Consider the following 15,744-nt stretch of genomic DNA (forward strand, 5'->3'; position numbering starts at 1 on the left):
TCATTTCTCTAGAAATTCAAAACTCTAATCCATTTTTAAAATCCACTAATAGATTTGTGCAGTCTGTTACTTTCAAAATACTTGCAAAAAGTACTAACTATTTAAAACATACAAGTTTTTATTTTACAAATACCTCAATTGTTACACTCACCTAAGATTTGAGAGTAAATCAAGGTAATGTGATTACACATGAAACTGATTTGAATCAATAATATTTTAAATTTATAATCACAGACTTAAAGGTTAATTCTTACCTTTTTGCTATGTGATTCTCAAGATGTTTAACTTTTTCTAATAACTCTTTCTCAACAGCTTCTCTTTCCAATTTAAATTCTTTTAGGGCATTCTGAATAGCTTTTTCTTTTTCACAATTAAGCTTCTGAATTAACTCTTCTCTCTCTTGTTCCTGGTTCATGACTAATTTCTCTTTGTCTTTCTCAAGTTTCTGGATGATAGCTTCATACCTCTCTTCTTGTTGGGTGATTTTTTCATCTTTTTGTTTTTCAAGAGCACTCAATGCTGAGTCCAATTTATTCTGCAGTTCAACTATTTCTTCTTTCAGGTTTTTTTCTATTTCAAATGCTTGGTGATACAATGACGTTACTTGGTTTAATTCAGCTTTAAGCATATTAGATTCTTCTTCATGCTTACTAATTAACTCTGAAATACACTGATCTTTTTCAATTGTCATTAAAGTTCTTAGCTCTGCTAGGCCTACCTGATAATTTTCATTATTATCCTGAATCTTTTGGTTTAATTTACTTATCTCTGTTCTCAAGTTTTCTGTCTCTTGTTCAAGGAGAGATTTTAAGGTCTCATTCTGCTGGGCTCTGCTTTCTTCTAGCAAAATTTTTATTTCATCAGTTTCTGCTTCCTTCAATGCAAGTTCAACCTCTAACTTACATCTCATGTCTGACAAATCAGATACCTTGAGTTTTAACTCCTGTAGCTGTTGTTCTTTTTCCTGAATAACTGTGGCATGAGACTCTTGAATCTGATTGATTGTTTGTTGATTTTCATTTTGTAATTTCTCCAAAGAAACTTTCTGGTCCGTCATAACTTTCTCAAACTCCTGTTTGTGCCTGACATGCAGAGTGTCCTCTAATTCCTTCAGATGACTTTGCTCTAAGTTCTGAAGTTCTATCCTCAACAACTGGATCTTCTCATCATTTTCAACATGGAGCTTTCTTAAGTCTTTTAATGCTATCTCTCGTGCCTCTTTGAGTTCTTTAATTTCACAATTTTGAGTATGAATTATATTTTCCATCTCTAACAACTTCTGATCTTTTTCATTCTGCAGGCAGATGACAGCTTCTTTTTCATTTTTAACCAAAGCAAATTCATTATCTTTATTTTGTAAAACCTCCTCGAGGCATACTAAGTCTCCTTTAAGCTTTTTAATTTTGTTTTCGTTTTCTTCACTCTCCTTTATTAGTACATCAAATTTGCCTTCATATTCACTTTTTAAAGACTGTAGTTCTTTTTGATGTTTTTCATTTAGTGTTACTTCCACAGAATATTTTACCTTTTCAATAATGTTTCTTATTTCTGTTGCTGTACACTTTAAAGAATTTGAGAAGTCACACTGCTCTTTTTGTACATATGTTCTGAAGTGGCAGAGGTCTTTCTTGATGGTTTGTATAGTGAACTGGGAGTCTTGGGCAACAACCCTACATTTTTCCAATTGGACATTTAGAGAAACATGATCTCCTGAATCCTCTTTACCACATACATTTGTATCCTGCATACGTCTACTATCTATTGCATTGATAACTGATGAATAAAGTGATTCCACCATCATTTCTGGACTTTGTGGATCACTTATAGGATTAGGAGATGATAAATTTTCTTCTATTACAAACTCATTCACAGCAGACATAAAATCTGATTCAGGACTTTCTGCTAATGAATCCAAGTCTAATGAAACTTGATGAATAGTCTGTTCTATGTTTGGATGGGGGATAGTTTCAAAATCAAATGTATGTGCGTCAATGCTATCTGGAGACAATTCTTCTAAGGGACATACTGCAGGACATAAGGGATCCTGCACAGTGAGTGGAGGGGGAGTTCTTGGTGAGGTAGTAGTTGTAATTTCTGTTGCACTTTCTATCCTTGGTGAGGAAGCTGACTGTGGGGATGTCTGACTCATGGATACCTGGAAAAGAGAGAGATAGGCTTATATAGCTGCAGCAACATAAACATTTTACACTAATAAACCATTTGAAATAACTTAATTTGCCTTTTGTTCACTCAGTAGATCTGTAATGGTTTGTGACATTTCATCCAAACTTTGTGCTGCTTTTACCAAATTATGTAGAGCAAGTACATGCTGGTGTAGAGGTTCAAAGTCACAAAGTAAGGGAACCCTGAAACAAAATGTCATCAGATTAGATTTCTGATTTCTTAATAAAAAGATAAGTGCAACCAAATATTTTAATCTGTCAAAAATAACTACTACATTATCATCTTCTTTCAATCAATACCAAAAATAGCTCAAGAAACCTAAGATATAACCACTAAAATGATAAATTAGAAATCTCTCACAGTAAGCAAAATCAGAGTCACTACTAGAAAATCATCACATATAACACATGAATTTCTTTATTTTCTGGCCATTTTTACATTTTGCAGAAATTTCTTAAAACAGCCATAGGAGAGACAGTCTATCATGAAACAGTTCTATTCTGGTATCTCCGAGAGTGCTGGTACTGCTTTCCACAGCTCCAGAATAATGAAAACATTGTAAAGTGATATCTAAAGTTAAAAATACTAATGACATTTACCTGAGGAATGGCTGAACTTCTGAAGGACAAAATGATTGCAGAAACTGTAAATCTTTTAATGAAATATCTGGAAGCTCACAGTCAAACTTTCGAGGTTTCTGTGTCTGTACAAATAATAATAATTTACCATAAAATATACAGAATAAATTTATAAATTCTTTTACTATAATCAAATTCAGTAAAACAAATAAATGAAAATGCTTCAACTGATCAACTCACACTTAACAAACAGAATAAAGTAAATTAAAAATGAAGGACTATTCAATGACATGGTGTACTATTTTTCTGAGTCTTAAATAACTGGGATACACAAGCTCTTGATAGTCAACTGATGTACTCATTCCTGCTCTCTTCTATTTTCAGCATCTTTTTATGGGAATTCTAGCATTTCTGTTAACATTAAAGGAATCATCTGTTTAACTAGTACATGAACTTCTCAAATTTTTCCTTGACCTATAGAATAATCATGAGGATCTATCTCTCTAGCCTGAGCCCTATATCTATTCCTACCACCTATTAGCATGCCTTGTTTTAAAATGGTAAAAATCATTTCCCCCCATGTAACACTTCCTTGCCATTCACTTGACCTTTACATTTTTTAAAAATATAAATCATTAGTTAATTTCAACTTCTTTAAAAAAAATTTACATGGTAAGCCCTGCTACTTCTTTATTATATGTCCAAGAAATAAATCTTTAAAAATAAACTCCATTTGTTGCATTTTTACATGGATTCAGAAATGTTGAGATTCTCTTTGAACAGAGTTTCCTAGATAAATAAGTGTGGAAACCCTATTATATTACTCACTCTTCGATATACATTTAAAGCCCTAAGAAATCCTAGAGTACAGAAACTTGTTTAACAGCTAAGCTGAATGTCTAAGAAAACACAAACAAGCAAAGCAACCTATAGTACTTCCTAAATTTCTTTGACCATGGAATCTGGTTTAAAAATATATCAAACTTATTTTTCATGGTTCCAATGAAAGCTACCTGACAAGTCACTCTATTCTGATGTGTCAACACATAAATAAAAGAAAGGGGTCCATGGGTAAAAGAATAAAAAAAGAAAAATTGGACGGAGGCGGGGGAAGAAAAGCAGGATGGGGAAGAAAAGAAGAAAATGGTAAAGAAAGGGACAAAAGGAGAAAAAGACAAAATACAAATGAAAGAATTTATTCCTATCAATGTTAACAGTGTAATAAGACATGGGGATCCCTTGCACACGATCCCTGTGCTAAGAAGAATCTATATCAAAAACTACAGACTTCCAGTCCAGATGGTGGTATAAGCAGACATGGCTTGTCTCTTCACACAACCACATCAAAATTACAACTGAAATATAGAACCATCACTCAGGAACATCAGAAATCGAGTTGAATGGAAGCCTGACAACTACAGAATTAAAGAAACCACATCTATCCAGACTGGTAGGAAAGGTGCAGACACAGAACGGGCTGGTCCCAGACTCACATGGATAAAAATACGGGAGGGATATCTCAGGCGTGAGGAGCCCCAGGCCCACACCAGGCACTCTAGCCCAGGACTCCAGTGCCAGGAAGATAAGTCCCCACAACTTCCAGCTGCGAAAAACCAGCAGGGACTGAGTGGGTGGAAGAAACTTCTGGAACCCCAGTCAATTCCTCTAAAGAACCCACACATGGGCTCACCTACTCAGACTCGCTCCCTCTGAGCTCCAGCACAGGGGTGGCAGCTTGAAGGGCACCAGTGGCATACAGGGAGAGTGACTGAAGTGTCTGGCACTGGGACAAGCAGAGGCCATTATCACTTTGCTACACTCTCCCCCAACAGAGCTGGTAAACTGGTGCCATATCTGAGAATACCAAAAACCTGGCTGACACTGTCTGATCATCCTTAGGGATCCACCCCACCCAACTTGCAGGCCCACCCAAAGTGTTTTTCCTTAAAAATGGCTGTCTTGGCTCCTAAATCCTATCAAACAAACAACAGCTTGGCTTCAGTGAGCCCTAGAGGCAGCCAGATTAGATTCATGGCCTGGTTTTACCTTGGAATCTCCAAGCCAAGCACAAGTAGCAGCCATCTCAGATTGCTTTACAGCTCAGGCAGGGTGCCCTGGGCAAAACACAGGTCAGGGCTGACCCTGGACTGCACCACCGTGGAAACCCTAGGGCCAGTGCACCCAGCAGACAGTAATAGACCCCCTTGGAACACCACCACCCTGCTCCTGCACAGCTGATCCTCCACGGACGGTGGAGGCTGGTGGTCAGGGTCACAGCCAGTCCTTGCAGCTGCCTGGCCTGGGTAAGTCCCTCACATTGATCTGCCGACAGTAATCAAGTCTCAACTACAAGAGGATGGTGTTCTTAGTCTACACGAAGGGCACACCTCGAGTACCCAGTTTGGGTGATAGGGGAGTCTGTGCCACTGGACCCTACAGGACACCTACTACGTTAGGTCACACTACCAAGACATGGAGTCAAAGCAACTCTACCTAATAAACAGAAACAAACACAGAGAGAATGCCAAAATGAGGAGGCAAAGAAACACAGAACAAATAAAAGATCAGATCAAAAGTCTAAAAAAAGGCTGAACAAAATGGAGATAAGCAATCTATCAGATGTAGAGTTCAAAACACTGGTTATAAGGACTCTCAAGGAACTTTGTGAGGACCTCAACAGCATAAAAAAGACCCATCCAGAAACTAAGGATTCACTAATTGAAATAAAGAACAATTTACAGGGAAAGAACAATAGAGTAGATGAAGCCAAGAATCAAACCAATGATTTGGAACATAAGGAAGTGAAAAACAACCACACAGAACAACAGGAAGAAAAAAGAACCCCCCAAAATGAGAACAGTGCAAACAGCCTCTGGGACAACTTCAAGAAGTCCAACATTTGCCTCACAGGGGGATCAGAAGGACAAGAGAAAGAGCAAGAAACTGAAAATCTATCCGAAAAAATAGTGAAATACAACTTCCTTAATTTGGTGAAGGAAATAGATATGCAGGTTCAGGAACCACAGAGTCCCAATCATGATGGATGCAAAGAGGCTCACTCCAAGACACATCATTATTAAAAGGCCAAAGGTTAAAGATAAAAAGAGACTCTTAAAAGAGAAAAGAAGTTAGTTACCAGATGGTTGCCAGATGGGAGGGGAGTGTGGGAGAATGAGTGAAGAGGTGAGGCGAGTAAAAAGTACAAACAGGTAGTTACAGAATAGCCACTGGGATGTAAAGTACAGTACAGGAAATGGAGTAGCCAAGGAACTTATAGGCATGACTCACGGACATGAACAACAGTGGGGGGGATTGTTGAGGGAATAGGGGGCCCTGGGTGGAGGCAAAGAGAAAAAAATGAAGAAATCTTTAGTAGCATAATCAATAAAATATAATTTAAAAAGAACTATAAATGTACTTTAAAGCTTTATAACAACTGCTGTTCTTAAAGCCAAAAACTTTATGTTGATAAAAAATTTCTGATAAATACCTCTGCTTCTGAAATCAAACTTTGAACACAAACAAAATTTAGTTATGGTTAGGAATAAATACATACACAAAAGGACGGGGGCCAGGAGTCCAATCCTCTAAATAGGCGATTTCTTAAAAAAGACTTCCCTATTTAAAGAAATCAACAATGTGGTTATTTTATAAGTTTATTTAGGATAAAAAACAAAAACCAAAGGGAAAAAAACCCTTGTTTTTTAAAAACATTTTGATAATACTTCATATTTAAAATTTAACAGTGGATTCAACTTTTACAGACCTTAAAAGGAATGTTTCCATAGATTTCAATGCTAATTAAAATCATACATGCTATAATATATTCATATCCTTAAAATAAAAAAAAACACTTTTTACTTAAAAAATAAACTTATTAATGAAGAGCACTTACTAAATAATTTTCCAAAGGATTCCCTTTTTGACTTTTCAGCTTCATATAATCGCTTTCCATCTTTGACTAAAGCACCAGCCCACTAAAAGGAGGAAAGTTTATGTTATTATCACACAATTCATTAAGACTGATACACAATTAAAACAGAATAAAATTTGCATACCTCCCTGTAGTGTTTTATGAACATCTTTCTCCTTACAACTTCAACAACAGCTAAGCAGTACATCTGAGGAACTGTACTAAGAGCTTCAACAATTTTGACTCTTTCTAATAGCTCTATTACGAGGCGAAGCAAAGCTTGCAATTTCTCTCCATCTTGATCGGCATGAAGCATTACAAAGCAACACCACCTATAGAATGCAATTGAAACATACAAATTGTATAAAAATAATCTAATGCCAAGTTCATCTATCAAGTATCTCAATATAGTGATGAGAAAAATATGCCACCACTTGGGAAAAATTAAGTAACATCAACTCTAAACATCCTAAATTAGAAATAACAAGATAACACTTACTTCAGTCTTACATGTAGGTTAGTTGCTAGTTCTTGTTTGGCAGTGGTACACTTCTGTTTAATATCCAACAGTTTTCTATGATTTTGCAACATAATCATCAACTGATTTGCATGACTCAGGCATAAATCAGGTAATACAGATGCATCCTTCAAGTTTTCAGCTCTCATCTGATTAGCTAAAAATCCCTTTGAGAGAAAATATTTCAAAAGACATTAAATTTGGTTCATGAGAGATGTGAATATTCTTTTAGAAGGAAAATCTTCATGTTAACCAAGAACTGTGCTACTTTCAAACAAAATTTTAAAAGCTACTTTTTTGAATGTCGTACATGTGAACGTGGGAAAAGGTTCAGTTTAAAAATAAAAATCTATGCTCATCTAATTCATTTCCATATTCATGCCAGAAAAAAAATTAAACCCAGGAAGAGAAAGTAACTTGTCAAAGGACACATTTAACAGCCAAATTAGAACTAGAACCTATGTGTCTAGACTCCTACTACACATGGGTCAGAGCATGACTATTAAATAAAACATGGTCACTGATTTTAAGCCGTGAAAAAGAGTAACCGATTTAATCTTGACCAATGATATTCAAGAGTATATTGTACACTTATCCAAATAAAAAAACCAATTAATTGACTTTGCACTTTTTATTTCTGGCCTATATATTTTTTGTTCAACTAACAGACGAGATAGTTTGCGCCACCTTTAGAACAATGACTTAACATTGCAATTTTACAATGCATTTTATTATTTGGTAGGAAAATATACTATTTTTCTTAGCTACCCTTATTAATGTATTTTCGTAAGTGAAATTTACATCATTTTCTTAAGTAGGGAAGGGACTGTTTTTAGGCTATAAATTAATTTAGACAAATGTGTCATATTTAAAAGTTTTCTTTGTACACACAACCAGACAAACTGAAACCCAACAGCAAACACTAAAAAAATGTCCAAAGAGGATATATAAAAGATGGCGGCCAAGTAGGTGGAAGCTGAGTGCAATTGCTCTTCCCCCAAACTCTGATTCTTGGCCCAACTTCCGACAAAAAGCTGAACAATCAACAGATTCCTAGCTGATAAGAAGTTTGGAAGCCAAAGAGTACAGAAGACGTTTCACGAAAGGTGGTAAGGAGATTTTACAAGTGGAAGGGGAAATACCCCCGTGTGGCGCCTGCAGCAGCAGAAAGACTAGTCAGAAATTGCTGCTCCATGGCTCCCTCCCAGGGCAGGGAACCCCCACACCCGGGCCAGGAGTAACTTGAAAGGATATATTGGGGAGAGGAAGTTGGGGAAATCCAGGCTACACACACACAGTGAGCAGCAGGTCCACAACTGCAGCATCAAACACCAACTGGGAGAGTGCCAGAGAGGCACTCTATCTCCCAAAAGGATCAGGGGCCACACTGACTGTGAGATACCATTGGTTTTTGGAGAGGCGGTATGTGTGAAAAATTGGACAATGACTTGGTACTGCAGTGGGTGTGCCACAGAGAGAATTTTTAAAATGGGAGCTGAAGTGTGCCTGCCAGCAAAGGGACAAGGCTGAAAGTGCTGTCTGCTCCCAGTGAATAGAGCTGGACAGGGAAATTAGAAAGTTACATAGCAAAGGGATTTCTGGACCCCAGCCCCGTGAGGCTAGCAAGCCGGGCCTACACAAAAAAGAGTTGGGGACTGTGTCTACTGCGAGGGCAGAGGGCTGGGAATTAGGCAAGAAAGAGTTGAGCACCAGAGATTATTTACAGCCAGGCAGAACCCCTTCCCTAGCAGAGCTCAAATCTCTGGGAAGGTAAGGATGTACTCAGCCCCCATCTCCTGCAGGATTGCCAGCACCACATCCAGCAGGGTACCTCTGCAAGAACAGGTAGGACAGGCTCAAGAACCCCCTGTGCGTATCTGCAGGAGAAAGATAGGAAGAGAAATGCTAAAGGGCCCATTTTGTACTTTTCTCAAGGAGACAAAATACACTGGTTCTTAGGGCCCTTATTCCACTGAGGCCAGCAAGGCAGGGAGATCAGAAATTGATGCAGCAAGGGGGAATCAGGGCACACCCAGCCTGGGCTAGCACACAGAGCTGCCACCAGCCAGAGCAGGAAAGAGCTAACCCTCTTACACAGAAGGGCCCCTCCCTTCAAAATGGACAGTTAGTTCATTAGTAACTACACATTATTAGAAATAAGCTGGGCAGACCAAGATGGGTGACACAGGAGCAGCGGAACGCACCTACAGTTTTCCCAAGAGACTGAACAGTGCCTCGCAAAGGAGACCCAAGGGTCCCACCCTCCAAATCTCAATAGAAGCCCCCTCTAGAGGCAGGTGAAGGTGGTACATGTGGTGCTGCCAGAGTTGGATGGCCCAGAAGACCGAAGGCAAAAACACCGAACTCTGCTTTGATGAGTTCTACCTCGTTCTTCTTCAGAATTTGTTATTTTTTTCTTTAGCATGGTCTTTTAACTTTAGTCCTTTTTCTTCAATTGTAGTCCAACTAATTCACTATTTTACTTTTATTTTTTTATTTAGATTTTTATATTATTTTAATTTCAAATCTCACATTGTACCCTTCCTTGTCTTCCTCCATTTTCCTTTCTTCCTACCCTTTTTTATTTTCATTTTAAATTTTACTTTCCCCTTTTATAAGCAGTGTTCCTATTCTTTACTCTTACTATTTCTCCTCCCTCTATCCTCTCACAATCATTTTTACTTACTTTAGTCAGCTCACATTCTTTCTTCCTTTCTTATAATATTCTTTCTTTCCACCTTTATTAATCATTATTTGTTTGGTGTGGATATTGAGGCTACTGCTATTTTTCTTTAATTTTATTCCTATTTGTTCACTATATTTTTATTTCGAATCTCATAGGTTACTCACACTTACTCCATTTTGCCTTCCTCCTGCAATTGCTTATTTGAGTTTGAGATTTTGTTTCTTCCCTTTCTTAGCCTGGATTCTATTCCTGAATCTTATTATTTCTCCTCCCTCTATCCTCTCAAAATCATTTTTCTTTATTAGTATAGACACTTCATATTCTTTTTCTTATAATACTCATTCTTATTTCACCTTTTTTAATTTTTGCTCATCTGTCATTGTTATTGACCGTTATGATTTTTGACTTTGTTCCCATTGTTTCACTGTTTTACTTTATTTCAAACCTCATATTATATTCTTCCTTTTCTTACTCTATTTTGCCATCAGCCTTCCCTTTTTTACTTACATTTTTATATTTTATTTTCTCCCTTCCTATGCCTTGTTTCTGTTTCCTACTGTTATTATTTCTCCTCCCTCTTCCCTCTCAAAATCACGTTTCTATCCTTTAGTCATCTCATATTCTTTTTTCCTACCTAATAACAATCTTAATCTTTTTCCACCTTATTAATCTTCATTCATTTCTATTGATATTCCTGATGTGGTTGGAGGGGGATATTTCTGTTGGCGTGGATTTGGTTTCCTGGGTAGTTTTGCTTTGTTCTACCAGCATCTGTACAATACCATACAAGATGTGGTGGGGTTATAACTGTCAGCCAGCCAGCCAGAGATGAGAACCCACCAACAAATGAGCCGTCAATAATCAAAGTCCAAGGTCAAGAAGGGGGCCCACCTAAACTGAATAAAGGGCATCCCTAGATTATCCAGATCAGGAGATCAAAGAGACTATATCACTGAGTCCCATAGAACCCCTATCACAGAAGGCCACTCCATGAAGACAGGCAGTCAAAGAAGAGCAATGTGAAACGCAGAAACAAACGAAGAAAGTCACCTAAAATGGGGAGACAAAGAAACAACCCCCAATCAAAGGTTTAAGGAGGAATCCCCAGAAAAAGAGCTAACTGAAATTGAGACCAGCAATCTATCAGACATAGAATTCAAAATAATGGTTATCAAGATGCTCAAGGAACTCAGTGAGAACTACAAGGAACTTTATGGGAGCTATAAGGAACTTAGTGGGAATTACATCAGCATGAAAAAGGACACAGAAACTATAAATAAGAACCTGGAGGAAAAGTCAAATACAATATCTGAAATGAAGAATACACTAAAAAGAATTAAAAGCAGGCTAGATGAAGCAGAGGACCAAATCAGTGAGCTGGAAGACAAGGTAAAAAAAACACCCAGACAGAGCAACAAAACAAAAAAGATTCAAAAAGAACAAGGATGGTTTAAGAAAGCTTCAGGACAACATTCGCATCACAGGAATACCAGAAGAAGAATAAAAGGAGCAATGGATACAAAACCTGTTTGAGAAAATAATGACAGAAAACTCCCCTAACTTGATGAGGAAAATGTCACGCAAGTTCAGGAAGCAGAGGGTCTCAATCAAGATGAATGCTAACAGGCCCACTCCAAGGAACATCATAATTAAAATGGCCAAATTTGAAGACAATGAATCTTAAAGGCAGCAAGGAAACAGCTAGTAACATACAAGGGAGATCTGATAAGGCTATCAACTGATTTCTCAACAGAATCACTACAAGCAAGAAGGGAATAGCAAGAAATATTCCAAGAGACGAAAAGCAAAGGACTGAAATAAAGATTAGTCTATTCAGCAAGGCTATGACGTAAAATGGAAGGTAAAATAAAGAGCTTCCAAGACAAAAGGCTAAAAAAGGGTACATCTCCACCATGCTAGCACTGTAAGAGATGCTAAAGGGACTACTTTAAAATAGAGAAAAAAAGGAGAACACAGGTACAAAGGAAAAAACGGCAATGAACAAGTCAATGGCAATAATAACCTTAAATGTAAATGGATTAAATGTTCCAATTAAAAGGCATAGGGTAGCTGAGTGGGTAAGAAAACACAATTCGCATGTATATTGTCTAAAGAGACTCACCTCAGAACTAAAGATCTACACAGGCTGAAAGTGAAGGGTCAGAAAAAATATTCCAAGCAAAAGACATGAAAAAAACCAAAAACAAACAACTGGGGTACCAATATTTCTATCAGACAAAATAGACTTGAAAACAAAGACCGTAACGAGAGACAAAGAAGGTCACTGTAATACTTAAGGGAGTAGTCCACTAAGAGGATATAACCCCTATAAACATACATGCACACAACACAGGAGCACCTAAATACATAAGCAAAATCTTAGAGGACATTAAGAAGGAGTGTGACAGCAATACAGTCATTGTAGGAGATTTTAACACCCCACTGTCAACAATGGATAGATCTTCCAAACAAAGAATCAAAAAGGATATTGTGGCATTGAACAACACTCTAGATCAAATGGACCTATTGATACTTAGAGAACATTTCGCAGCAAAGAAGCAAAGCACACATTCTCTTCAAACAGAAATGGAACATCTTCAAAGATAGAACATATGGTAGGACATGAAACAAACCTGAACAAACTCAAGAAAACTGAAATCACATCAAGCAGCTTCTTTAATCACTTTAATGACTTAAAGCTAGTAAACAACCTAAGGCAAAAACTCAAAAACATTCAAATATATAGGGAGACTGAATAACACGATATTAAATAATGAATGGTTTAACAATGAAATCAAGAAATAAATTTAAAAATATCTGAAAACAAATGAAAATGAACACATGACAAACCAAAACCTACGATATATGGTGAAGGAAGTTATGAGAGGAAAGTTCATAGCAATACAGGCCTAGCTAAAGAAGATAAAAAAAATCCTGAATAAACATCTTAACCCTACATCTAAAAATACTAGAGGAAAAACAAACAAAGCCCAGGGCAAGTAGAAGGAAGGAAATATAATCAAGATCAGGGCAGAATTAAATGACATAGAGATGAAAAAAAAACAATTCAAAGAATCAATGTATTGTGATTCTTTGAAATCAAACAACCAGGAGTTGGTTCTTTGAAAACATAAAAACTGAAAACCTTTTGCCAGACTCATGAAGAATAAAAGAAAGAGGACCCAAATAAATAAAGTCAGAAACAAAAAAGGAGATGTAACAACCAATACCACAGAAATACAAAGAATTTTAAGAAATTACTAGAAAAACTATATGCCAAGAAATTGGATAAACTAGGCAAAATGGACAAATTTCTGGAAACATACAGTCTCCCAAAACTGAAACAAGAAGAAACAGAAAGCCTGAACAGTCTGGTAACTAGCAAAATTGAAGCAGTAATCAAAAATAGATTAAAAATCAGAAATGAACGATACGATTTAAAGACAACTATTCAGTATTTACAACAAATAAGTGGACTAAAAGATTTCTTAACATATTTTCAAGCTATTATAACCTTGATTCCAAAACTTGACACATAACAAATGAAAACCACACATAATTCAGTTTGCCAATATGTTAATCTAAATCCAGATATACATAAAAAGACAATATATTATGATTACACAGAATTAATTCCACAAAGTCAAATACAGTTCAAGATTAGAACTTAAATATAACTTTCCTAATCCAATTAAGGCTTTCTACTGAAACAAGAAGGAAAAAACCTATTACAAACATTAAAATTGTGAAATGTTGACCATTTTCTATAGGTCAGGAATTAAACAAAGACAGGCATGACGGTAGTAGCACTGTACTGACACTACTACAATATTTTGTCTTTTAGCAATGACTGGAGCACTGGTGTTCCAGTCAATGCTAAAAGACAAAATAAAGAATTCAGTTCAAAGTAAGGTGGCTGAATCCTAAATCAAGGGAGAAAAGGGGAGGCTGTGGAAATTACAATAAGTTCAATCAGTAAATTATACATTTGCCCCCATCATAATGATTATCCGTACATTCTAATGAAAAGAGAAATTTAAACAACTGGAAAAGCATGTTGAAAAGTCAACTCTTTTTGTTAGAGGCTGTTTCTCCAGAGGACTGGCCAGGGTGGGTAGAGGACAAAGCTGCAATGAACTAAAAGTCGCTAGAATGAGAGAAAATGTCTAGGTTAATCCCTCTTTTTGGGTGATAAATGCCTAAGTATTAGTAAATTCTTTAAGATTTCATACATTCCTTCTGTCCTTTATAAATTATATTTATTCTTTTTATTTCATTTTAGTTTTTAACAGGAGAGCAGAAGGTATTCAAATGTTTAGTATGACGACTGCTTTGTATATTCTTTCAAAACATTTTTTCCCCAGCTGCTCACAGCATTTTCATGGTTTTATCTTACAGTTGTCATCTAAAATAACGTGAGCTCATTGTTAAGAACACGACTTATTTATTATATATGGGAACAGTAACATTGTATTAACAATATTCAAGGATGAAGCAGAAACATGGTGCATACCAAATTAATACTGCACATAAAATACTTATATAGAAAAGCTGCAAATTCTTTTTCCTGAGAGAAGTCTGAAATAAGTACCTGAGCAAGTTCTTTCTGCTCATTCACCAGTCGGCCACAGCTAGCGATCATCTGATCCAGGGCATACAGCCGATCTTCGAGTCCTTTAATGGCTTTCATATTCTGATTATCGAGTTTGGCAATAGTCTGACGGCATTCTACTATAAATGGTCGAATAATCCTTGGATCAAGCTAGATGACAAGGACACGCATATGAATAAATTTCCATCAAATAGTTTAAAATATATTTTCACACTATTTTGATTAACAGCTTCAGAGAAATATTTAGGAATCTAAGTTGTATTTTCAGCAGAAGGTCAAAAACAGGATAATTATATGTTAATAAAACACAAGTATTACCAATTATATTGGAATACATAATTAGGGATATATAGTTCCAGGAATTACACCTTTCAGTCAATGCCACCAATTATTCAATTGTCAATATCCTAAAGAAACTGTTCTTTTCAAGGTCTAAGGAAATAAAGCAGAGTTAAAAACTTAAACACAGTCTTTGGTCATTGACTGTCTTATTAATCCAACTTCTCTCTAAAACATAACATCTTCAAACTCACCTCCCTGCTGGAGCTCCCTTTGTTCTCAATCCCTAGCTCCTCAAGGAATTGGATCAACTATACTTTCCCTTCTTCCCTGAAAGAACACTTTACACTGGCAGTCTTTTTGTATGCACTCTCCATAAAAAAAACATTTGGCCAAAGATCATCAATGACCTCATTTCACTTGAGGCTCCTACACATTTAGCACTGAAGACATTTTCCAAACTTTCGAAGCTTTTGGGTATTATCTCAGGGGTTCCTGCACAGTACCCTCCTGGTTCCTTTTCCTATCTAATGAATAAATAGAGATGAACCAGGACTTAATGCTCAGCCCATTTTCACTTTTCTTTATATGACTTAAGCATAACTTCTGTGGAGCTAACTCCCAACCTTTTTTGAACACCTGACCCTTACAAATTTTCAGCCTCTATTTTTGACCGCTTGGTAATATCTATGTGTAGATATCAACATGACACGTCCTATTACAAACTCATTTTAGTTGTTTCCTGTGGAAATTCCTAAATGGTTCCCTTCTGTCCATAATGACATCCAAAAAACATAGAATGCAATAAAGCTTCAGTCATTTGGTACCAATAATTCCTCCCAGGCCTACCTTCTCTTGAAACTGAATTGCCTATTTTATCCAGACAAACCCTCTGTTTATCTAGTTCTAATCTTTGTTCGCCCTGATTGTCCCACCTAGCATTTTAAGACCATTGTGGCCTCTCTGTAAGGATCA

General features: G+C 36.6%; 1 protein-coding gene across 6 annotated transcripts in view; it reads right to left on the reverse strand.

The window, feature by feature from the left end:
• RB1CC1 (RB1 inducible coiled-coil 1) overlaps positions 1 to 15,744 on the reverse strand; it is a 96,505-nt gene that overhangs the window by 36,246 nt on the left and 44,515 nt on the right. For all 6 annotated transcript variants that reach the window (XM_024578314.3, XM_024578313.3, XM_024578311.3 and 3 more), the window contains 8 exons: positions 14,470 to 14,640; positions 7,175 to 7,359; positions 6,821 to 7,007; positions 6,658 to 6,739; positions 6,319 to 6,380; positions 2,784 to 2,887; positions 2,240 to 2,366; positions 255 to 2,155 (listed from right to left, as the gene is read on the reverse strand). In XM_024578314.3, the coding sequence (XP_024434082.2) occupies positions 255 to 2,155; positions 2,240 to 2,366; positions 2,784 to 2,887; positions 6,319 to 6,380; positions 6,658 to 6,739; positions 6,821 to 7,007; positions 7,175 to 7,359; positions 14,470 to 14,640 (2,819 nt within the window). The remainder of the gene's footprint in view (positions 1 to 254; positions 2,156 to 2,239; positions 2,367 to 2,783; positions 2,888 to 6,318; positions 6,381 to 6,657; positions 6,740 to 6,820; positions 7,008 to 7,174; positions 7,360 to 14,469; positions 14,641 to 15,744) is intronic.

The sequence above is a fragment of the Desmodus rotundus genome, chromosome 8 (genome assembly GCF_022682495.2).
Source record: "Desmodus rotundus isolate HL8 chromosome 8, HLdesRot8A.1, whole genome shotgun sequence".
NCBI lineage: Eukaryota > Metazoa > Chordata > Mammalia > Chiroptera > Phyllostomidae > Desmodus > Desmodus rotundus.